This window comes from Oppia nitens, unplaced genomic scaffold (genome assembly GCF_028296485.1).
Source record: "Oppia nitens isolate AA-2021 unplaced genomic scaffold, nextdenovo-longstitch-racon4-pilon3 scaffold4_pilon_pilon_pilon, whole genome shotgun sequence".
Taxonomy (NCBI): Eukaryota; Metazoa; Arthropoda; class Arachnida; order Sarcoptiformes; family Oppiidae; genus Oppia; species Oppia nitens.
In genome coordinates, this window is record NW_026533232.1 from 7,112,299 (window position 1) to 7,135,501 (window position 23,203).

The 23,203-nt window shown below is 28.5% G+C and overlaps 7 protein-coding genes across 7 annotated transcripts; 3 read left to right on the forward strand and 4 right to left on the reverse strand.

Moving 5' to 3' along the window:
- Positions 1-399: 399 nt before the first annotated feature.
- On the reverse strand, positions 400-6,013 carry LOC128960515 (guanine nucleotide-binding protein G(q) subunit alpha). Its single transcript, XM_054306615.1, has 8 exons — positions 5,048-6,013; positions 3,122-3,306; positions 2,893-3,047; positions 2,695-2,823; positions 2,495-2,624; positions 2,282-2,435; positions 1,759-1,866; positions 400-1,664 (listed from the first exon to the last, which is right to left on the reverse strand). Exons 1-8 carry the CDS (start codon positions 5,163-5,165, stop codon positions 1,582-1,584), a joined length of 1,062 nt encoding a protein of 353 aa, XP_054162590.1. The 5' UTR covers positions 5,166-6,013; the 3' UTR covers positions 400-1,581.
- Positions 6,014-7,889: 1,876 nt separating this feature from the next.
- Positions 7,890-11,519, forward strand: LOC128959415 (tubulin-specific chaperone cofactor E-like protein). Its single transcript, XM_054305359.1, has 4 exons — positions 7,890-8,402; positions 10,161-10,986; positions 11,049-11,243; positions 11,316-11,519. Exons 1-4 carry the CDS (start codon positions 8,288-8,290, stop codon positions 11,470-11,472), a joined length of 1,293 nt encoding a protein of 430 aa, XP_054161334.1. The 5' UTR covers positions 7,890-8,287; the 3' UTR covers positions 11,473-11,519.
- A 1,083-nt stretch (positions 11,520-12,602) lies between these two features.
- Positions 12,603-14,487, reverse strand: LOC128960603 (histone-lysine N-methyltransferase SUV39H2-like). Its single transcript, XM_054306724.1, has 2 exons — positions 14,419-14,487; positions 12,603-14,051 (listed from the first exon to the last, which is right to left on the reverse strand). The coding sequence occupies exons 1-2, from the start codon at positions 14,485-14,487 to the stop codon at positions 12,603-12,605; spliced, it is 1,518 nt and encodes a 505-aa protein (XP_054162699.1).
- A 311-nt stretch (positions 14,488-14,798) lies between these two features.
- On the forward strand, positions 14,799-16,225 carry LOC128960604 (SKI8 subunit of superkiller complex protein-like). The gene is made up of 5 exons (XM_054306725.1): positions 14,799-14,859; positions 14,928-15,061; positions 15,152-15,476; positions 15,538-15,818; positions 15,890-16,225. Exons 1-5 carry the CDS (start codon positions 14,857-14,859, stop codon positions 16,056-16,058), a joined length of 912 nt encoding a protein of 303 aa, XP_054162700.1. The 5' UTR covers positions 14,799-14,856; the 3' UTR covers positions 16,059-16,225.
- On the reverse strand, positions 16,077-18,965 carry LOC128960358 (histidine decarboxylase-like). The gene is made up of 8 exons (XM_054306429.1): positions 18,938-18,965; positions 18,469-18,639; positions 18,289-18,404; positions 17,403-18,121; positions 17,168-17,261; positions 16,499-17,085; positions 16,309-16,433; positions 16,077-16,201 (listed from the first exon to the last, which is right to left on the reverse strand). Exons 1-8 carry the CDS (start codon positions 18,963-18,965, stop codon positions 16,077-16,079), a joined length of 1,965 nt encoding a protein of 654 aa, XP_054162404.1.
- Positions 18,966-19,825: 860 nt separating this feature from the next.
- On the reverse strand, positions 19,826-20,778 carry LOC128960532 (40S ribosomal protein S27-like). Its single transcript, XM_054306642.1, has 3 exons — positions 20,654-20,778; positions 20,187-20,295; positions 19,826-20,119 (listed from the first exon to the last, which is right to left on the reverse strand). Exons 1-3 carry the CDS (start codon positions 20,657-20,659, stop codon positions 19,980-19,982), a joined length of 255 nt encoding a protein of 84 aa, XP_054162617.1. The 5' UTR covers positions 20,660-20,778; the 3' UTR covers positions 19,826-19,979.
- Positions 20,779-21,018: 240 nt separating this feature from the next.
- On the forward strand, positions 21,019-22,759 carry LOC128959471 (proliferation-associated protein 2G4-like). The gene is made up of 4 exons (XM_054305428.1): positions 21,019-21,284; positions 21,376-21,610; positions 21,666-22,050; positions 22,113-22,759. Exons 1-4 carry the CDS (start codon positions 21,200-21,202, stop codon positions 22,602-22,604), a joined length of 1,197 nt encoding a protein of 398 aa, XP_054161403.1. The 5' UTR covers positions 21,019-21,199; the 3' UTR covers positions 22,605-22,759.
- The last annotated feature ends 444 nt before the right edge of the window (positions 22,760-23,203 follow it).

A 23,203-nucleotide genomic window follows, 5' to 3' on the forward strand; every position in this document is an offset into this window, starting at 1 on the left:
CACTACCAATTCATGTCTGTGTTGGTCAACAGTTTCGTACCCCTTGTCGTTCAAACCCCATCCCAATCATCTCTATTATATAATCATACATTTTATATAACAATAATACAGTAATTTTCTCAATTGTATTTCAATTAAGCAAAAAATATTAAATAATTATAATTTTCATAAAATTTATATAAAAACAGAGCAGTTTTATGATGAACAACATTTGTGTGATTTGATGTAATCTTCAATTTGTTTGGGAACTAAACAATCAATTTAAATAATATATTATATGCAAAAATAATTTTAAAATAATACGAGACTTAATTTCTTGTTGGCTGCCTTTTAACAAAAATCATAATAAACATAAAAATTAATTTAAAAATTTAAATTATCAAAAATTCAAATATCTTTAAATAATAATAATACTAATAAAGTTAATTAATATAATACACCATATAATCAATACTTTTGTCTTCAGTGAAACTTTTTGTTGTATTGTTTAAAAACAAAATATTATCATAGGTTTTGTTGTTTTTGTGGTAAAATTACTTTTGTTTTTTTTTGTTGTTATCACTCGTTATTAAATCAAATGTCAAATCAAAATTATTTGTTTCATTTGTAAGAAGAGTAACTTATGACAAAAATTATTAAATAATAACAATTCAATTATAGAGGAGTTTTGTTGAAATCAGTCAATATATAATTATAATACTAAATTTTGCCCAATTTGTCCATCAATCGGGTGTCCATTAATGTATATCTTATCGGTATCAGTCAATCAACTTCTAATATAGCAAAGCGTTGAATAATATACGAGAAAATAACTTTTAGTCAAATAAAAAAAGTTGTCTTCAGATTAGATTCAGTAAAAACATTTCATCCTATCTTTAGCTGGTTTTGTGTTGCAAATTAACAAATAAATTGCACTATTATTTAGTAGTTTGACTTTTGGAGTCCCCGAGAGTTATGAATGTCTGAATGTTGGCTGAAATTTGTTTTGAAGTTTTTTTTTGATGGCTAATACAAATGATTTGATTTGATGTGCACAATGAAAGTGTTGTTTTGATGCAATACAAGTACTTAAACCGTTTTGTTTAATAATTATTATTCAAAATCAGTTTTATTATTATTATTATTAATTATATGTATAATTTGTTTAAAATAATCATTTATACTGCACAGAGAGCTGCACTTCATAATAGTTATGGCCAATGCATTCAATGGAGAGATGGAGATGGAGTGATGCAACAGTCCGGCACTCAATTCACACCAACAGTTCGTTAGTAATCCTCCCGATGTATTGCTCATCAAAAGCGGTTGTTTAGTTTGGCGCACACATTGACTGACACTTATTATTATTTATATATATATATAAAAACACTTAATTATAACAAATTTGTACAACTTTTTTAAAAATGTTTCCAAAAATTCTTCGCATATCTTCCTCTCATTTCAATCTTCACTTAATATCAATCAAAAAACAGACCTCTTTTACGGTTCTTTTCATTCAATTATTAAATATTAATAATTTTCATTTTTCAATAACAATACAAATGTTTATATTTATATTTTAAAAGAATCACTTAATGACTATTAAACCAAATTATATTCTTTTAAATTAAGCTGAAGTATAGTATCCTTTACGGCTGCGAATACAAACCGGATATTTTCCGTGTCTATTGATATTAAAAATAATTTATTAGTATTATTAAAGTGAGTCATTAAATGCAAACAAACAAAAAATGTCAATAAATAAAAATTAATATAAACCTGTGGCACACGTAAAATGAGAATATATTATCTTTTCACTATCGGGATTGAGGTCGACAAACATCTTTAATATAAATTCTCGCGCGTGTATCGCATCTTTCTTTGGCCCTAAAAATTGTAACAATAATTTTTAAATATATAAATTATTAATTATATAATAGTTTAATATTTTAATATTAATTTCTTTTATTAAATATAAAAAATGCCTTAATATATAAACTCAAGTTGATTCAATTTGCTATAAATTAAATATACTGTATAATTCATAAATCAAATAACAATAAAAATCAGAAATTAGTGACATATAGGATCTGGTACAAGTGATATCTAATATATTAGTAAAATACAAGCTAACAATACTATTAAAAAACAAATATTCGTTGATTCATAAATCATTGTCTAAAATTACTTGTTTATTAGTGTGATAAGCAATAAATTTTTCTATAGTTTTTATTATCAAAATATTATCAAATAGTCAATTAAAGACTTGAAATTAAAAAATAAAAATTTATGGCTAATATACCGTCATATTCAGGAAAATAGTCGACGAGATGGGAATACATTATCTTTTCTTCTAATAAGTCTTTCTTATTTAGAAAGAGAATAACTGATGAGTTTTGAAACCAGGGATATGTGATGATCGTCTTAAATAGCGCTTTGCTTTCTTCCATACGGTTCTGTTGGTATACAATAGGGTTAGTTGTGGTGACAAATAGATATAATAAACATGACTGACCTCGTTGTCTGACTCGAATAAGATCTGGTCGTATTCACTTAAGGCGACTAAGAATATAATTGAAGTTACATTTTCAAAACAGTGAATCCATTTTCGCCGCTCCGACCTTTGGCCGCCAACGTCTACCATTCTATTGATATAATAAATAGTCAATTATCTATGTATAAGACTAACAATAGTTGTTCAACTATAAGACATACCTAAATATGATAGAGTCTAAATCAAACGGATACTCAATGATGCCAGTAGTAGGCACTCGGACTCGAAGAATATCTTGTTGTGTAGGCAAGTAATCAGTGGCAGCGATTCTATCGACATCACTCAGGTAACTATAAAACATAATTTCATTCATTTAATAAACACAAATAGTGTGTCCATTGACTTTAATCAACACATACTATTTGGCAGAGTCTGTGAGCTGATACTCTCTCCTCCTATCATAACATTCTTGGATTCCAGAGTCAGACCACAATTGTTTGATGGCTTCAACAAATGGACTGTCAAATGTGGTAACCGTTTCGTAGTCTACAGAACGCACTAAATCTGCATTTTCCTAAATTATCCGACAAATTAATTAACAATTTATTATTAACCAATTGTTAACAAATCATTAATAATAAAAATTACTGAATTTCTTGAATCTTTATAAGGGATTTTGAGCAAATCCATGGCTTTAATCATGCTTTGCATAGCCATAAAGATATTCTGATAGACAAGTTTGATGAACCCTCTCTTGTCTTCATCCGAATAGCCCGACCCATGAATTATTCGCATCTGTTTAATGAATGTACTCTTTCCCGACTCTCCAGTGCCTAAAAATATAAATATAAAATAATTTTTAATATATTTATTATTTTTATTTACCATTTTATTTATTAAACAAATTCACTCATTGAGTGCTTTTGTAAATTCAAACAAAGTTTTAAACTACAGAATTATACAGTAGTTTGTCTTAAATGTTTGTTTGCATTCAATATTTGCTTTACTTATAATTTTTATTTTTTTCTATCAGTAAAAGCATTTAATTTATTAAATAGTAAAACATATATAATTTTAATAAGTCATTAAATGCAAAATATTTAGTAATCAATATATAATAAAATGCAAAATATTTCGATACATATGTATAACTTAAGAAAACGACAAAACAATTATATTGAAAACATCAACTCAAGCAAGAAATATAAATTATATAAATGTTATCATAAAAACTAAGATATATATACTGTATATATGTTTGGGTCAGAGTTGCCAATCATTACTAAAACTCAAAAATATCAAAACTATACAAACATTGCATAAGTGGCTAATATTTATAATTTGTAAAATTAAGTTTTTCTTATGCCATCAAAATAATATAAACTATACAACAAATTTTCAATGAGTTTCAAGTTTTGTTTACATTTGAATTGAATGAATAAATGCATAAAAATGTTTGAAAAATGTTTGAAAAATGTTAGTTAAATATATTGTTAAATATATTGTTAATATGTTTTTTAACCATTAAATTCAATTGCAAAACATTTGAGTCATATGTCAAACAATAACACAAATCATGCATTATTTCAATAAATTTTGTCGAATGTATTAAAAGTAACAAAAATTATGTTTTTTATCATTAATTAATAGCATTGTGTGAATACATATAATAAATGTACAATTAATTGCATTTGACTATTAAAATAATATAAATAGTATGAAATAAATATAAAATTTTATAAAAATAATCAATTTAAAAGATGCAATTAATATATATATATATTAAGCAATAAAGCACTGGTATTAACTAAAGTCTATATTAAATTGTTAGTAACCGATATGTAAATAATTTCCGACTTAAATGTATCTCTTATATAAAAAATCAAAGTGTTATAAAATGATTGCCTTAAATACATTTACATAAACCAAGATTGCTTACAATAAAATTATCCAATGAATTAAGTTAGTAATATGTAAACTAATATTTTCAGCAAATATGATTCATTTTAATATAGTTTAATAATAATAATAATACTGTATATATTTATATACTATGTATAAGCAATTTAAATACAGATATAACAACATGTATGACAGTGTAAAAGTAGATACTGTATAATAGCAATGTTAATATAGTCATTGGTTTATAAACATTTCATAAAAATATGATTTGGCTATAAATTTCAATAAATAATTGTCTTTTATAATTAAAAATGCATGCCTTCCTCTATATGTCTGTCTAAATATAATGACAAATATGGCTGCGCTGTACACCTAATTGATCATCAATTGAAACAGTGATCATCGCTTAGGATTATCATATCATTTATATAACTAAATTATAGCATATTATTAAACATTTAGATTATCATTCAATTAAACATACATTTATGGTAAACATATAAAAGATAGAAATTGCAATTAAGTAATACAATACAGTGTTTGTCAATTGGTATCAAACATGAGATACGAGGAAATCTTAATTATGATTATAATTATAATGCGAGTCAAAGATGAGATGGGAATAGCATTAGAGGATAGTATGGATCATATAAAACAAGTATTAATGAGTACCGAGAAGTAGTAGTTTGAGTTCCCGTCGGGCATCGCGTTTGTCTTTGCGGAGCTGGCGTTCAATCTCCTGATTAATTCTCTTTTGTTCCTTCGCCTCTTCGCTCAGACAACAGGCCATAACTGAGATCCCCGTTTTGAAGGGTTCTCGAGGTGTTGTCTTCAAGTGGTCACCACTTAAAGCAACACAAACAACAATACAGACACTATTTGTGCCAATATTTATGGCAATCGTTGTAAACGTTTACGATCTCTTTGCCGTCTTTTTGCTTTAATTAAACAACGAATCACTTGTTAACCAACTGTTTATCATTGAAGAGATTGTTGTAAATCTCCCAACAAATCAAAGATATAGATTGAGTGATGACTTGACTCAAGTATTGTTGCCGATCGGCGAGTGATGCAAACAAACGGTATCTTTCAATATGAAAACAATCAAATAGTTAAATGAGTGCTTCACGTGATGATACAGTTGATGGTAATGTTGTTGATTAATGATTGGCAAAACAGACGCACTGTCATCGGAGTCATCAATTGGTGGTATCACTGGTGGTTGTGGTTGAGTGCACTCTCGGGCCTCTTGTGGGCCATCAATGGGTCAAATGATGGCACTTCTATGCAATCGTGTGATACATGGCTGACAATTAGTGGTCACTTTGACTCTTCATTGACTAACCATCGACTCGCAGGTGTCCACTACTCACAGCCCGTAATTCATTGATATATAAATTCAATGGTTTGGTCAATACGTTTGTGTTATATGTAATGTCCTTCACTTCATACATATATAGAGTATATGTATATAATGTATGGTATTATAGCTTATATAGCAATACATATAATGCTATGTCTGTAGTGTTGCACACAATCGTCTATTGCATTCAATATCAATGCCTACTGTACTGTATTTCACACATACGACAGTCCATAGCATGGGTATGGGTATGGGTGTGGCAGTCATAGCATAGCAATACACATACTGTACGGTTAGCTGTAGACTGTATAGTGTACAGTATGTGCCGACACCAGTGCTCTACCTCCCTATCCATACATTTGCACAGTGCGCGCAAACACCAAACAATCATATACTGTACAATACAGTACTATATGACTGACTGCCCCCACCTAACACCAACTCATTCAACACCATATTATCCATAGACTACTTGTGCTATCAATTGGACTCTTTTGATGGTCATATCATACAATTAGTTTTAATGTCAATATAAATGATACAATTAATTGTATACCAATTGATGTCATTTAAATGTATGCAAACTTTGTTTGAAAGGGAGATCAGACTATTCTTGGAACAGTTGGCTATCAATGCTTTAGCAGTACAACCATCTGACGGTCAGCAATGGTATCGCAATCTTGATGTCAAACATATTAAAAGACTGGCAAATGTGTGTCAGATATGTCACTGCAATCATTGATTTTATAGTTGTTTTCAGATTAAGTTTATTTATGTTTAAAATGTTTATAACTGTTGTGTAATTGTCTCTAAAAAAAATCATAACCGAAAAACTCATTTATAGTCTCATGTATTGAATGCCATAAAATTTGTTACAATTTTAATAAATTCCTTAAAACTATAGAATATTCTGTTAATTATTACTATTATTTCTTTTTATTTTAGAGCATATCGTTTCAAATTATGTGTTAATTCAATGCGAATTTCAATCATTCAAATAGACATATGGTTTACACTATAACTTCATATTTATATAAATAATCTTTATTTTTAGTCACACTTTTAGTTTTATAAATCAATTACTATGTTATTTGGCAGACAAACATCAATTAACATTACCTGCACTTCAAACTAAAAAATCTCAATTTAAATAAATTTTATTATCACTATATTTCATATTAAATATAACATTGATATGAAAATTCCTAAGTTTGTATATAAAACAAAATATCAAATGATTTTAACAAATACTAACTATACATTTATAATACTATTAATGGGTTAATTATTTTGTAAATAAAAATAGTATATCAGATTAATAAAAAGTCTTAAACAATATACAGTAGTTTATATTTAAATATGTTATAAAAATATATTAATTATCATATGAATTAATAAGTAAATTTTAATTTTTATAAAAAAAATAGTATCAATTTTATAATTTAAAAAACTACAAACTTAAATTTAGAAAATTAATATAATTAAATTTTAAAATATAAAATAAAAGTTTAGTTTTATTTAATAAACATATTTTATTAAATGATATGTAAATTTAATGGTTAGTTTTACGTAAACTAAGTCCAGTATTATTTTTAAAATAATATATTAAATTTATTGAATGATATAAAATATAATAAATGAAATGGTTTGTGTTTTTATTGCAAAAATACAATTTATTAAAATAATTTTATTTAACATTAATTATAAATTATATAATTAATAAAAATAATATAATTTTAATTAATGTTTGCATATTTATAAACTTGTTTTATATCTCTTTTTAAAAAAATAATAAACAATGAATTAAATATCTTTTATCAATATATTGGTTAGAAATTTATATAGATTTTCTTTACAAACAAAAAATAGTTAGCCTTCAATAATAAAATTATGATGATTTAACTATTTAAATGACAAACTAAAGTCATATAAAAAACTATACGTATATTATTAATAATACTCTACAGTACTGTAGTATACAATCATATTGTAATAACAAGTAAATAGTGAGACGTAATGTGTGTATTGAAAAACAGCTGCTTTTTCACGTAATAAGTCTGAGTATTAGAAATGTTAAATACATATACAATAACTGTATTACTATTACAGTATAAATGAAAATATATTATAAACAATAACAACATTGGAGTCAATGAGAGAGTGTTTGATAATAAAGCAGTTAATACTTACAATACTTACTATACTTACAATACAACAAACAGTATAACAGTTTTGAGTGCATTCATTGAATTGCAAAACGTATTTAACGTTTCAAATCAATTATTCGTATTAATTATTATAACGGTTTGATTGCATCTTATTTAATGCAAATGTAATTCAAATTAATCATATTTTAAGTTTTATTTTCATATAAATTTGCAAATTATTTATTGATTTTGAAATCAATTGATTGCAAAATATTTAAATATTTGTTAATATAATATAATGTATTGAATGCTAGCCTTGAATGAGACCACAGTTTGTCTCAGTGTTAGTGTTATTGTGTGTAAACATTGGGCTCAATATTACAGCAATTGATATCAATTACTATGTCTTTCAACTCATTTGTCGATGTATTGCTCCAGAGGTATGCCGACTATCAACTGGACGACTGTCCCTATGAGGTGTTTGTCGTGGGAGGCCTATCGCCCGGTGCTAAGTCAGGTAATTATATGCAACCATTCAATACATTTCATTTCATTTGCAAATCATATGATTTTTATTGTTTTTATTATCACTTCATTACTCATTACATATTGTATTGGTTTATGTATGCAATCATATGATCATTGAGTTATACCGTAGTATAGCTGTAGTACAACAATACATGTTATATCAGATCTGTATTAACACTATTACTATGATTACTAAAGTGACGATTATTTAAACAATAATTTATTAATTTTATTAAATATTGGTGTAATCACAAAAAAAAACTTATTTATTTTTTTAATTAAATATAAAACTAATTTAGTTTTATTTATTTAGTTTATTATAAGTGATCTCAATAATAGTTGCAATGAAATGTAATGTTTAATACCATTTAGTGCTCTATTTATTTATTTTTAAATTTTTTACACTATATATAAAATTTTCCATTTAATACAAAAGCTTTATATGTTATATAAATAAAACTACATTATATATGATATATCAGTTATAATTTTAGTATAAAAGTATTATTATAATAATATAATGTAGTTTTGATCTGTTTGTAGTTCACTAATAATTCAAGTTTTATGAAAACTGCTTTTTTAATTTCAAGTATCAAATTATTATTATTATATACATTATTATAACTGTTATCTAAACACAATCTAATGTTAACTAATATAATTAAATATGAAATATAAATAAATAGAAAAAAATTAATGTCATATATAAATGAAACTCAAATATTGTTGTCATATAAATGCTGATTATGTTATTTTTTAAATAATTTATTTTATTATATCTATGAATATAATTTGTTTTATGAAATATTTATTATCAATATTATGTTTAATATTTCTATTCATTTATAATTTTCATGCATTTTATGAGATTATTAATGCAATTTATCTAACTTATATAACTAGTTTTTTGGTTATATGCAAAAAAAATAATTTCAATAAATCTTTGAACAATACTGATCTTATTATTTACTATTATAAAATTTAATATAAATTTTTATTTATATTTAAATTATAGTACGTGTATAAAAAATATAATTAATAAAATGTAGTCATACAATTATATTTTAGTTATTTTTATTCCCGATATGTTCAATATTTAGGAAATATTTAACAAAAAAAAGTTAAATTTAAATTTTAATGGATTTATTGTTAATATAAAACAACTTTTTTTAAAAAGATTTAATTATAATAAAAATGTGTAATAGATGTGAATAGCAGTGAATGTGAAGAGAGACAGACATTAATAGTGCTATTTATGTCACATAATCTCGATTTCCTAATATAAGAGATGGATATGTGTTTAAAATAAAGTAATAGAAAAGTGGGTCATATTATATATATCCTGCTTTTCACTATCTTTATCTATAATCACTTGTAATACAAACCTATTAGATTTCAGTCATTAACAAAATATATGATTTATTAATATAATTTTAATTTGTTTTTTATTGCATTTAAAAATAAGATAATTAATATTTAAAAAATATTAATATAATTGTAATACTTACCACTTGAGGAAAACTAACAAACAAATCATATTGAGTGTATGTATGTGTGTGAGTGAGAGAGAGAGAGAGAGTTGTCTGCAAAACCAGTTTTTAATTTACTTAAACTTAACGACTATCACATAATACAGTAGTTTACTATATAATTATAATTATAAATGTAATTAATAAAAAATACAGTAAGTTGTCAACTGTTTCATATTAAGTTATTAAAAGTAATATAAAATTAAAATAATTAATAGGTAATCATTTAATCCTTCCGCCGGCACTCTCACTAAACAAATGTCGGGTCAAAAGCGCCGGACCGGAGAAAAAGATTCGGGAATTATGTTCGACAGTCGAGGAACTGGATTTAGCGTCAAATAATTTGATTGATATGCGAGAAGTTTTCAAAATAGCCCGATCTATGCCTAATCTAAGATTTATTAATTTGAGTGAAAATAATTTAACGAAATGTAATATTGAAAGCTTAGGAAAACATAGATTTGAAAATATAAGAAGTCTTGTACTCAATAATACACGAATTCCTTGGTATGCATTGAGAATATTACTCGATTCCATGCCTTCAGTCGATGACTTACACCTCAGTCTCAATGACTATTCGTCTGTCGATTTAAATCCCGGCCATAAATATCTAAATATTAAATACTTATATTTAAGCGGAAATCCACAGTTAAGCAATTGGGAAGACCTTAAAAAATTGATGCGAACTTTTCCCTGTCTGGAAGGCCTAACAATGGCTGATTGCAATATATCGACGATTCCTGAAGAAGCGATCAAATATTTACCTAATTTACAGAGTCTTAATATAACCAATTGGCCCATCAAGTCGTGGCAATGCATCGAAAGGCTCAACCATTTGCCAAAATTACGACAACTTCGTTGTCAAGGATTACATCTTCTCAACGGTATTGAAGGACCAGAGAGCAGACGTCACCATCTGATCGCACGTCTCCCTAATATTCATCGACTTAATGGAAGTGATATTACAGAAGATGAACGAGTATTTGCTGAGAAAGCTTTTCTTCGTTGGTATGTCATGAATGAGCACTGGGAGAAACCACAAAAGTATATACATATATATAATATTGATAAGATATTAATAAATATTAATCTTTAATAAATATTAGATTTTTTACTTTATTGTCAATCCATGGACGGGTTGACCCAATTGCTGAATTGGATTTTTCGCCGCCAAAACACGCAGAAGTACAAGTAGTCTATAATGAAGATGAAATCACTAATGAAGACAACGAAAAAACACATAAAAAACAATTGAAAATTGATTTAAATAAATCTGTTGGAGATTTTAAATCTGAATTAGGGTTTGTTTTATTTGGTATTAAAATTAAATATTTAAATATATTAACTAATTGATTACCATTTGCTTAATTTAGGTCAATGTTTGGCGTATCTCCCACTCAAATGCGTGTCTTTTATGTGGACAGTGAGATGTCAGATCTCATAGGACCGGAACTGTTGCGCTTCAATCAAAAGAAGTTATATACATATAATGTTAGAGACGGCGACCAATTCTTAATTGATCACAAATAAGTCGTTTTGTTTTGTTTTGCTGTTTATAGCATCAAATTAATACCATATACAGTATATTGTAAAATATTAAAATTAGTATAACCTATCATTTACAGTAATAGAAATTTTTGTATATTATTTTAATTCAAATACCAATGATTATTATTGTTTTGTTGTTTTGTTTTAAAATTTTATTTTTCTTAAATATGAATATTAAAATTATATATATATATATACAGTATATATTGCCATAATTTATATGAAACTATACCGGTATATTTACTATACTGTATATACAGTATATGGTAATTTGATGTACATAATAATATAATTATTGATAAATACAATTATTGTAAAATGAAAAACAAAATTAATGAAAGCAATGATTTGTTTGTTATGTAATGATAATTTAGTCAATATATTCATTGTATAACTAATTAACCTGCCTTTCCTTCTTTACGGACAATATGTTTTAGTTATTGTCTCATTTATTAACTACTGGTATAACAATAAATAGCCAAAATGTGTTTCAAATAATTGTATTTGTGGTCCACAATTAACAGTAATTATAATTTACACAACATATGTGTTAATAAGTATTTGATAGTCATAATTGTATTGTATTAATACCTTATCTCAAAAGGCATTAATATAATTGAATGTATTTAAAAGTTATTTTAATTTGTAAATTAGATGTAGTATTTAGACAACACGTTATTAAAATATATAAATTTATTTCAAATGCCGTAATAATTAATCTAAATTAGTATAAAAATACTGCCAATTATTTAGTAACTATTTTGTATGAATGGTCCAAAATAATGATACTTTTTTCGAAATTTAAAATCTAATTTACAAAAATACAAACATTAATTAAACAATCAATAAACTTTTATTCAAAATATTTTTTATATGTCTTATACATTACAGTATAAAAATGTTATAAATGTTACACAATTTATCACTATTTACAAAATGATTGAATAAAAATAACATATGAATGTAGTATTGATATCAATTAAAAACGATGTAAATAAAACATTTTTGGTTAATATTAATATAAGATAATGTAATAATATATCATATGATTATGTAATAAAATGTAAATATATTGTTTGAAATAATGTAACTTTAATTTATTAATTTTGTTGCTAAGAGTACAAAAAATTGGTACACTTTTGTGCGCCGCACTCACACTTGATCTTCTTATATGACTTAACCTTTCGGGTGACACGAGTAGTACTTGTGTTATCAATCGGTGCGTTGACACCATTCCAGGTGCCACTCGTATCCATAGAATAATCATAAGTTAACTCTTCGTACGGTTTGATATCAATTTCTGAGAATAAGACAATCATTGGTAACAAACGGTCCGAAGATCTCTTGATCCACGCAAACAATATGCGACAATTAGGTTCACACGAATGGTTGACAAAACGTGTAATATTTCCATATCGAGAGGCGTCCACAACGTAAGTGTATTCGGCGTCATCGGGATGTAAGTGTGCGCTCAGATCGAACAGGTATGTCGACGGTCTCTTCTCGGCTTCGATTATTGATATTACTTCTCCAGTATAGTGAGTAATGAAAGAACCCTTTGGTATGAGTTGTAATGTCCTGACCCCCCACCCACGGGTCTTGCTATCGGAACGGAATATTTCTAAGTCAAACTGTCGGCCCTTTTGGATCTGTCTGTTGGAACACTTGTCATCACATTTACACTTCGAGTTACACTCATATATCAATGTCTTGAATCTCGTTGTATTCATTAGACCGTCTTTGTTATAAACCATCGGAAAGCCGACAATAGCTGTGCAACAATCGTGTCGACAGTTATAGCAGTCAACACAATCACATCCAACTAATGGTGTTTCTTCTTCTAAGTTGATTTCATTTCCAAATTGTTTATCAATAATATAATCCGTTATATAACTGTCAAGTTGTGGTATTTCTAGATCAACATCGTTGACAATACGCAAAGGTCGACCTTCGCCTCCTTTTTCAATCACTTTATTCTGCATTATCTCCCATTCAATAAGATTCTGTAAAATTTCGTTTCTTGAATCAACAAATTCAAAGAAATTAGTGATTGAATCAAAGTTTCTTAATATATATAAACTTTGGATAACTTTTAGGGTAACATCTCTTGTCTTATTTCTTTCCAAATTACTTCTTGATTGACAACATTTCTTTCGTTCCAAAAGTATATTAATTTGTGATTTCACTAAATTTCTCAATTCGTTAATTACTTCCGGATTTCTTATCTCAAAGCAATCAATGGTTCTCTTAGATAGCTTTCTTAAGACAGCTCTGTCGTCAGTTTGCAAAACATTTAGCAAACATTTTAATATTTTGTCAAACTCTTCAAATGACCACTTCGGTGGATGTCTGCTATTCATATTATTAATGGTAAAATCGGCCAACAGTTCATCACATCCTTTGACATTTTTCTGTACTTCCCATGAGTTTTGTTCATCACTATAACCCTCCCATTTAACCAAATACATCATAACTCCATTGTTATGGAAACCCCAGTCCAGTATCCTTTCGGCCCAATACTGATCTCCACTTTCATCGGCTTCTTCTTCGACGACATCCGTCTAAATCAATCAATCATTCAATTTATTAATTAATTAAATTCAATACAATTATTATTTTACTATATATTATATAATCAAATAATATAACAATAACTTATTTGTCACAACTGTTATGTTAATTACTATTAATTATTTAGTTAACCATTAATTAGTCATTTATTATAAAATATAGCAATCAGTCTAAATGGTAGTCAAATGTTAACAGATATAAGCACTTAGTTATAGAGTATATAATAATTGATAGCATAGACAGCAAGTGATGACAACTCTTAAATCTAATCAATATTTGTGGTAAAGTGTGTGACATATGATAACAAATCAATCAAAAGACATCAAATGTATTCATATGACAAATATGTTGACAAACCTCACACTTATTGGTACTTCCGGTAAGAGTTTTCAATCTTTTGGCCATTTCTTCATATCTACAAATCATATGTCATAACCATATCATATAATATGTGATCAAATGATAACCAAAACAGAGATCAATACTGAAGACAATGTGATTGAGTGATGAAGTGCTGAAGCGTTGACTTTATTGTCAAAATAGTGCCAAAAATCAATTCAAACCATTGATTGTATGTTTGATGACAACAGATGGCACACAAACTCTCATTCAATACATATTATGTTTGACTTAACTATTGATATGTGAATTGGCGTACAATTTGTCGCAACTTTTTTCAATACATTTACAAATCAGTCAATTGTTTTAATGATATCATCCATCAATTGATCCCAACTCTGGTCATACAATTGTTAGCATTATTTCATTGCACTTATTATCAATAAATCTACAAAAATGGTAACTAAAAAGTGAGATTTGAATATTATTTTTAATTATATTTATGACAACCATTTGATGGCCATTAGTATGAAATACTTCACCGACAAGAGGCGGCACACGATGACGGCATTTGGAGTGTCGGGTGGGCCCGAGGGGTGTCCGATGGCATTGAACACATTGTTACCGGTAGTCTTGATGATACGGTTAAAGCGTGGAAATGGTTTGTTTTTTGTGGTCAAATATTGTTACTTATGATATAATATATCATTGATTGAGCGCTAATTGATCCACTGGTCTGTTAATTATTTAGGGACGATGTAAGTCTTGATTTGAGATATATCTTTGAAGGACACGCTTTGGGAGTGGTTTCTGTAGATGTTGATAGCAGTGGAAGTATTGCGGCATCCAATTCATTGGACAGTCATATCCTTTTATGGGATTTGGTATCTGGAAATCAAATGCAAAGTATAGATGCGGGACCTGTCAATGCCTGGACAGTCAACTTCTCTCCCGATTCAAAATTACTAGCGACGGGAACTCATTCGGGAAAAATCATGTTATATTCAGTCGGAAATCTAGATAAGACCGAACAGAGCTTAGACTCGACCGGAAAGTTCACTCTTAGCATAGCTTTTGTATGTTTTTTGAACAATAACTAAGCTATTGATATATTAATCTACTAATTCATTTGGACAGAGACCAGATGGTCTTCAATTAGCGAGTGGAGCCATTGATGGTATGATTAAACTATTTGACATCGAAACTGGAAAAATGGTGACAACACTGGAAGGTCACGCAATGCCTATCCGTTCGCTGACATTTTCACCCGACGGCCGATATTTGATAACAGCATCAGACGATTGTCATATAAAGATATATGATGTGCCAACCGGTGAATTGATATCAACACTTTCAGGTCACGGCTCATGGGTTTTGAGCGTTGATTTTTCTGCAGATAACAGACATTTTGCTTCATCGTAAGCAATGATTTCAATTTTATAAATGATTTAAAATTTATTTAATAATTATTTTTTAATAACATTAATAGATCTTCCGATAAAACAGTGAAAGTATGGGACGTGGAGGCCAAGGAATGTGTCAAAACGTTTGAACAGCACACGGATCAGGTTTGGGGTGTCAAATACAATAGCAATGGTAGCCGACTTGTCTCAGTATCGGATGATAAATCAATTAACATATATAGCTGTCCCGTATAATGAAATGTATACCACATCTTATTGACTCTTTGATGAGTGAAGACGATCAGTGGATGTGTTGTTATCATCAGATTTTGTTTGAGATACAAATAGCTCTCCATTTTCATCCATTTCTTCAATTGAATTTCCAGGCAACGACTCAACTGATTAAATTCATTTTGTAAATAATCACAACTTTTAAAAATTTGTATTTTATATCACTTTAAATGTAATTTAAATTAAAAAAATTATATTTATTTTAAAGTCTTACCACTTGATGAACACGAAAAATGACGACTTCTTGGAGTTTTCGGTCCAGTCTTTTGACTATTTGTTTTGTCACTTATGTCATACGTAGCCATAATTGTGTTCATTAAGTCCATTCTTGAGTCCAAACTATTGTTCAAAATGTTGGTAATTGTTAGATTAGATAAGACATAGGTATATAGTATAAGGCATACCTGTGCTGTTTGTCTGTTAGCATCAGACCTTTAATTTTTCTTCTCAATTGAGGACTGTTGCAGTTTTCACTCAAATCCATATGTTTGCCAAAGTGTCGGACAAATTCTTGTGCCAACTCTTGTTGATCAAAGATGGCTACAAAACTGGCATTAATTATCTTTGGTGTCATAGGACTGTTAGACAGCAATAGACTTGTGCCAAAACCAGGCTTTCTCTTCTTGATTTCGGCCAAAGGTATTGCGCGACTAATTCTGTTCTCAGGAATGCCATAAGCTTTGAGTACATGATTAGCCGTATCCTTAATAATGGCAAAATCGCGCTGTATATCAGCCATAGTTGTCTGAGAAGATGTTACCGTAAATCTGATAACATAAGTGCCTTTTAGAGAGGCCGGCACACAATGGAGACGTCCGCTTGAATTCAACTTCTTGAGCAAACATTCTGTCAGTTCATTATTACCCTTAAGTCGGAAAACAACGAGTCCTAAGTGACGTTCGGCCGGTATTTCAAATCGGGTATCACTTCGTATGAGTTCTTCAAAAGTAACGGCCAATTTGATCCCTTTTCTTATGTGTTGTTGCAGTCCCTACAATGCAATTAAAATAATAATAATTGGTTTTATATTACTTTTATATTTTGCTTTAAAAAAGTTGAAATATTTGATATACTTTTACGCCATAATTTCTGATAACGAACCAAAGTTTCAAACTTCTAAATTTTTTACTTAATGATATTTGCCAGTGCATGAAATCCATTGCTAATCTATTGAATATATATATATATATATATATATATATATATATCGATATATTAATTATAACGTATAAATAATAAAATTTATCATCAATTCTATGTTTTTTACTTTTAATTAATAAATTATTGGAAATATTTAATAATAGAAACCTTTGTCCGCTATTTTCATGTTTCAGATAAAGAGGTTCGACATTAAAAGTGCGGTGAAGTGCGGAACTATTGCGGACCCACATTGCGGTGCAATCAAAGTGAGTTAACATCCATTTCGATGGATTAAATGCCAAACTTTGGACAAATTCAATACCAGTCATCCATTTTCGAAATTCTGGACAAATAAAAGCAGTTCCAGCATAGGCTGCGTCCACATGAATCCAGATGTCTTCACTTTTAGCAATTGGTCCGATTTCCATAAGATTATCGAAAGCACAGGCGCCGGTTGTGCCCAATGTTACGCATATATAGAAAGGGATGAGACCCCTATCCCTGTCGTGTTTAATCGCTTCAATCAATTTATCGCCTCTAAGGGATAGTTTGTCGTCACTTTCAATGTATCTCATCTTAACTAAACCAATGAGACCCGCCTTTTCTACTGAAGAGTGCGCCTGATCTGAACAATAGGCCACAAGACGACTATTGATTTCTGCGTCGTCCAACTCTTCTATACAATCAGCTTCTGCTTTGATCCGTAAAATAGCTTCAGTTCTGGCGGCTAATAAAGCTGTAAAAGTAGCCTCAGAAGCGGTAGTTTGTAAAACTCCACCGCCGTTTGTAACTGACTTACTATGCAGAAAGTCATCGGGAAGTCCTATCATTTTTGCCAACCAATCCATTACAATAATTTCCAATTCAGTACAGGCAGGGCTCGATGCCTAACAAAATATCATATATAATAAATAACTTTAAATAACATATACATAACATAAATATAGATAATATAACACTTGTTATTTTTAAATTTTAACTTTATATGTAATATAGATTTAAACTAAAATTTAAAAAATAAATTACACAATTAAAATATACTGTATATAATTACCCATGTAAATCCAAGACATCCTATAGCATCAGCTAACATATCACCTAATAGTGATGCGGGAGAGTTGAGTGCCGGGAAGTAAGCGTGCATATATGGGGACTGCCAATGGGTCACACCTATACATTATTTATTAATTATTGTATTAATTATAAAAATCGTTTAATCTATAAGTGTTAATACCAGGCATTATAACTTTCTCGATGTCAGCAAATATTGAGTCCCAATCTTCGCCATTAAGTGGAGCACATTCTGGTAATAACTGTCTCATATATCCCGGTTTTACGTCTGGAAATACCCGACGCTTTCTAATTGTTTCTAAATATTCTCCAATAAAGTCTACCATTTCTTTTCCTAAAAATAAATATTTTTTATTTATTTAAAAATATATATAAAAAATTTAAATTGTTTTGCGAAAAAATCTACTTTATTAGATGATATTAAAAATATACAAATTTAGATATAAATTATTTATTTCTATAAAATAAGATTAAATAAACAAAAAATAAGAATATATTAAAATAAATGTTAACTATTATATTTATTATATGTTAAATATTAAAACAAGTAATAGTAATATATAGAAAATTAGATATAAAACTAAGTTAAAATTAAATCTATAATAATAATTTTAATTTACAAAATATATTACCATTTTTAGAATATTGTTTCCAATCCATAACTATTTAATAATTATTTGAATTAATTTTAAGATTAGACAAACTTTTTTATAATAATAGATCAACAAATAAAATAATCTTTTAGTGAGACTATAGTCAGCTTACAGTTACTTATATAGTAGTCATCTAATAGTCCTTTGAGAATAAGTGTAACTCATATACCGTATAGAATAGTACATACGGTATAGTAAAGTATATGATTATAATTGGACTATAATTAAACCATTTTCAATATAATCACAATTGACACACTAGTCATCTCCATCTACTACAATGTGCAAAGGGTATCTATATTTTAACAATACAATATTACAATAGTTTATAGTTTAATAATAAAATTTTATATTTTAATTTTAATATTGAATTTAAACTACCGATAATTACTTTTTTTATATTTTAAATGTCATTAAAAAAATGGAAATTTGCTTATATTTTGCAATTTATTAAAATAAAATTCATATAAATAATTAATTGTAATAATGATAATTCTAACAATAATAAAAACAATATCAAAACGTTTTTATTACCGTAATATTAAATACAATATGTTACTGTAAATTATTGTATATAATATAATATTATAAATTGAAATGTTATCGATTCTTATGGGAAGTCAATGCAAAATAATATACCGGTTATTATACTTTGATATTATATTACTTTTTATAAGATCCCAAAAGAGTCATCAATAAAGAGTTAAACATCAAAGATATGTTTATCCATCGACTTTAATATACTATTATTGACATTAATTAGTTACTCAAGAGATTAGCCAAAAATGTCTAATATTTACACAATTATGTCATTACAGTATAGTTAGCCAAATCTAATGACATACTAATTAACGAAATTTATAAATAGTTAGAACCGATATTATTATTATATTGTATTAAAAAATAGTATTTATTACATAATTAAAACAACATTCAATTAATTTGTTTATTCATTAATTTATTCAAAAGCTTTGTTTAACACAAAAAATGACAATATTTTTAAACAAATTAGTGATTGATTTTAATGTTGTTTTTTTCTGAAACTGCATCCATCCCTGAGCCGTGCTTTTCCACCCGTCGGTGTACACAATATTGTCGAACAGCCCTTACATTGGACCACAGTTTGCGCGTGACTGAAGACAGTCGTAATCTTAAGACAACCTATTGATACAAATAAAAATACATCAGATTTGGCCAAATGGCAAATCGGGTCAACTTTATGACATACCGGGACATTTCACGTCCATAAAGAAGCTATTGGGGTGTTGTACGAGACGTTTCAGTTTGCAGCGGCGCCTCTCATCCGCCGGATTCGGGTGCAACAAATCTCTGGCCAACTTTTGACAAATAAAAAACAATAATTAGTTTTAAATGACAAAAAATCAATGTCTTAATCATTTAAAAAAGTTTGTATTTAAGTGTCAAATGTGTGTCAAATGTTATCTTAGCTAATGTTGTCATACAATGAAGTCCTCAATGAGTTATACATTGAAACGCATTCAATACTACACTCTGTTTGAGCACATGTTTGGCCAACACTTAACTTATCACTGATTTTGTTGACATTTAAACACAACTATCGGACACTTGAAGACAAACTTAGTGTTCAGTGCATTGTTGGACATTGTTTTGGTGCCGACACAGCACTACAGATACGCTAATTATGACCACAATTAAGCTAAATATGACACTTACAGGCATTTTAATAGTTGTTTGAAGCGCTGGTAAAAGCAAAGAGAAAGAAATATGTCGTCGACTTTAACACACTATGCCATGCAATACAACATACCTGTGCCCATACATAGCGCATGACTGTCCACTGCCAACACATACACAAATTGCCGGTTCCTCCATATCCTGTCAATCAATCAATTATGACATATATATCTCTGAAAACTATTGTCCACTCAATTGACACTAATAAACATTATATATTAAACATTAATTTAACGTAAAGTTTATTAAAACAAAGTTTTTATTGAAAACAAGTTTTCATTGAATTGATTTGAAATTAAATCAATTGTTTGTCAAATAATAATAAATTGTTAGTGAATTGTGTGTTAAATATATGTCGTAATTGTTTGACTCAATTGTTGTGTAGTTTTTGCCACAAAAGCCATTCAATGGTTTGGTTTTTAGTGTTGTATTGAAATCCATAAATAAAATCCAATTATTTGTGTTTTGTTTGATTGTCTGAATCACTGAATTATACGACAAAACCAGTGGACAACTGATCGGACAATGGCTGACAACACTAACGACGATATGACCATTGCTCAGGACATTGTGGTCACCAAATACAAAATGGCCGGAGAAATGGTTAACCGTATGTTTTGATAGACACGCGCCATACGTGTCAACACGTGTTTGTCTTAAATTCAAACTAATGACAGTTAATCTTTTGATTTGATTTGAAGGTATTCTCAAGCAATTGATCGACAAATGCAAAGTCGATGAAAGTGTCCGTAATATATGCGAGTTTGGCGACAATTTAATTACCGAAGAAACGGGTAAAGTGTTTAAGAAGGAAAAGGAGCTCAAGAAAGGCATAGCGTTTCCCACTTGTGTTTCTGTCAACAATACTATCTGTCACTTCTCACCGCTAAAGAGTGAAACAGATTATATCCTTAAAGATGGAGATGTTGTCAAACTGTAATCATTAGTCACTTTGTTTTTAAAATAGTTTTAATGGTTTTTATTTGTCCAGTGATTTGGGCGCACATATCGATGGTTTTATTGCAGTAGTGGCCCATACTTTAGTGGTCGGAGCTTCCAATGATAACAAAGTAACCGGACGTAAGGCTGATGTCATAGTAGCTGCACATATGGCCGCTGAGGCAGCTCTTAGGATCGTTAGACCCGGTTCTGAAAATACTGCCGTAACGGATGCCATACAAAAAATTGCTGACTCCTATAAATGTAAACCCATCTCTGGTATGCTGTCTCACCAATTGAAACAATTCAGAATCGATGGCGAAAAATCCATTATTCAGAATCCAACTGAAGCACAAAAGAAAGACCACGAAAAGTGCGAGTTTGAAGTCAATGAAGTATATGCTGTCGATGTCCTCATTAGTACCGGAGATGGAAAGGTATTAAATATTATCATAAAAGAGTATTTAAAAGTGTTAGTAAACAATATTTGTTTATTTAGGGGCGAGAAATCGACACAAAGACTACAGTTTATAAAAAGACAGATGAAGTCTATCAACTGAAGATGAAAGCTTCGCGAGCCTTCTATAGTGATGTCGACAAAAGATTTGGTTCAATGCCATTCACTTTAAGAGCTTTCGAGGAAGAGAAGAAGGCTCGTATGGGTGTTCTTGAGTGTGTTAACCACAAACTGTTAGAACCATTTTCAGTTCTCTACGAAAAGGATAACGAATTTGTCGCTCAGTTCAAGTTTACAGTTCTTTTAATGCCTTCCGGTCCACACAAGATCACTGGTCTACCCATTGAATCGACTCTCTTTCAAAGTGAACATCAGGTTGAAGACGACTCATTGAAAGCACTCCTTAATAGAGGCGTTGGACATAAAGGGGGAAAGAAAAAGAAGAAGACTACCGGTAAGGGATCAGCTGATGCTACAGGGGATCAGGTGGCCGTAGCAGCCAATGGAGTGGCAGCCGTTAAACTGCAAGATTAAGTTTAAGGTGAATTTTAACACCAGTTTTACATAAAAATCAAATCAGAGTTAATAAATTTTATAAATTAAATCTAATTTAATGGACCATTCATTGACTGATAATATTATTATTATAATTATTAAATCGCCAATAATTTAATAAGTGGTTTGTTATAAAACATAAATTTTAATAACCATTAATTTAATAATAAACTTTATCGTAATACTGTCGTCAAATGTTGCTTTAATTGCGAGAAATATTTTTTTATTGCAATTACATTGTATTTTATTTGCCTGCTATTACAACTTGTAAGACATTTAATGAAATTTAGTATTTTATTTGGTAATTGTTTTTTAATTCAGTACAAACTTATTAATATCGTTTTAATATCTTGATTGTACTTTTTAAAAATTAATAAATTGTAAATAATGCATTTATTTAATTTTGAATATTGACAAATATCAAAATGTATTAATGATTAAATTTTGCATTATTACCATATTTACATTTAAAAAAATTAATTACAAGTTGTATTAAATTAATTTTAAGGTTGTTTTTGACAAAAAAAAACAATGAATGAGGAATAAGGATAAGTACTGTGAATATCATTTGATATAAA

Coding starts and splice junctions, on each gene's coding strand:
- LOC128960532 (XM_054306642.1), bottom strand. Junction 20,120..20,186: donor TATGGACGTGAAATGTCCCG/GTATGTCATAAA, acceptor TTGTATCAATAG/GTTGTCTTAAGATTACGACT.
- LOC128960515 (XM_054306615.1), bottom strand. CDS start 5,165: ATGGCCTGTTGTCTGAGCGAAGAGGCGAAGGAACAAAAGAGAATTAAT. Junction 1,867..2,281: donor CTATTTTCCTGAATATGACG/GTATATTAGCCA, acceptor TACAATTTTTAG/GGCCAAAGAAAGATGCGATA. Junction 1,665..1,758: donor TCATTTTACGTGTGCCACAG/GTTTATATTAAT, acceptor TAATATCAATAG/ACACGGAAAATATCCGGTTT.
- LOC128960358 (XM_054306429.1), bottom strand. CDS start 18,965: ATGGATTGGAAACAATATTCTAAAAATG. Junction 18,405..18,468: donor CGAGAAAGTTATAATGCCTG/GTATTAACACTT, acceptor AATAATGTATAG/GTGTGACCCATTGGCAGTCC. Junction 16,434..16,498: donor CTAACAGACAAACAGCACAG/GTATGCCTTATA, acceptor TTTGAACAATAG/TTTGGACTCAAGAATGGACT.
- LOC128959415 (XM_054305359.1), top strand. CDS start 8,288: ATGTCTTTCAACTCATTTGTCGATGTATTGCTCCAGAGGTATGCCGAC. Junction 8,403..10,160: donor ATCGCCCGGTGCTAAGTCAG/GTAATTATATGC, acceptor AATAATTAATAG/GTAATCATTTAATCCTTCCG. Junction 11,244..11,315: donor GATTTTAAATCTGAATTAGG/GTTTGTTTTATT, acceptor TGCTTAATTTAG/GTCAATGTTTGGCGTATCTC.
- LOC128960603 (XM_054306724.1), bottom strand. CDS start 14,487: ATGATTTGTAGATATGAAGAAATGGCCAAAAGATTGAAAACTCTTACC. Junction 14,052..14,418: donor GAAGTACCAATAAGTGTGAG/GTTTGTCAACAT, acceptor TGATTGATTTAG/ACGGATGTCGTCGAAGAAGA.
- LOC128960604 (XM_054306725.1), top strand. Junction 15,477..15,537: donor TCACTCTTAGCATAGCTTTT/GTATGTTTTTTG, acceptor TCATTTGGACAG/AGACCAGATGGTCTTCAATT. Junction 15,819..15,889: donor AACAGACATTTTGCTTCATC/GTAAGCAATGAT, acceptor TAACATTAATAG/ATCTTCCGATAAAACAGTGA.
- LOC128959471 (XM_054305428.1), top strand. CDS start 21,200: ATGGCTGACAACACTAACGACGATATGACCATTGCTCAGGACATTGTG. Junction 21,611..21,665: donor GATGGAGATGTTGTCAAACT/GTAATCATTAGT, acceptor TTATTTGTCCAG/TGATTTGGGCGCACATATCG. Junction 22,051..22,112: donor TTAGTACCGGAGATGGAAAG/GTATTAAATATT, acceptor TTGTTTATTTAG/GGGCGAGAAATCGACACAAA.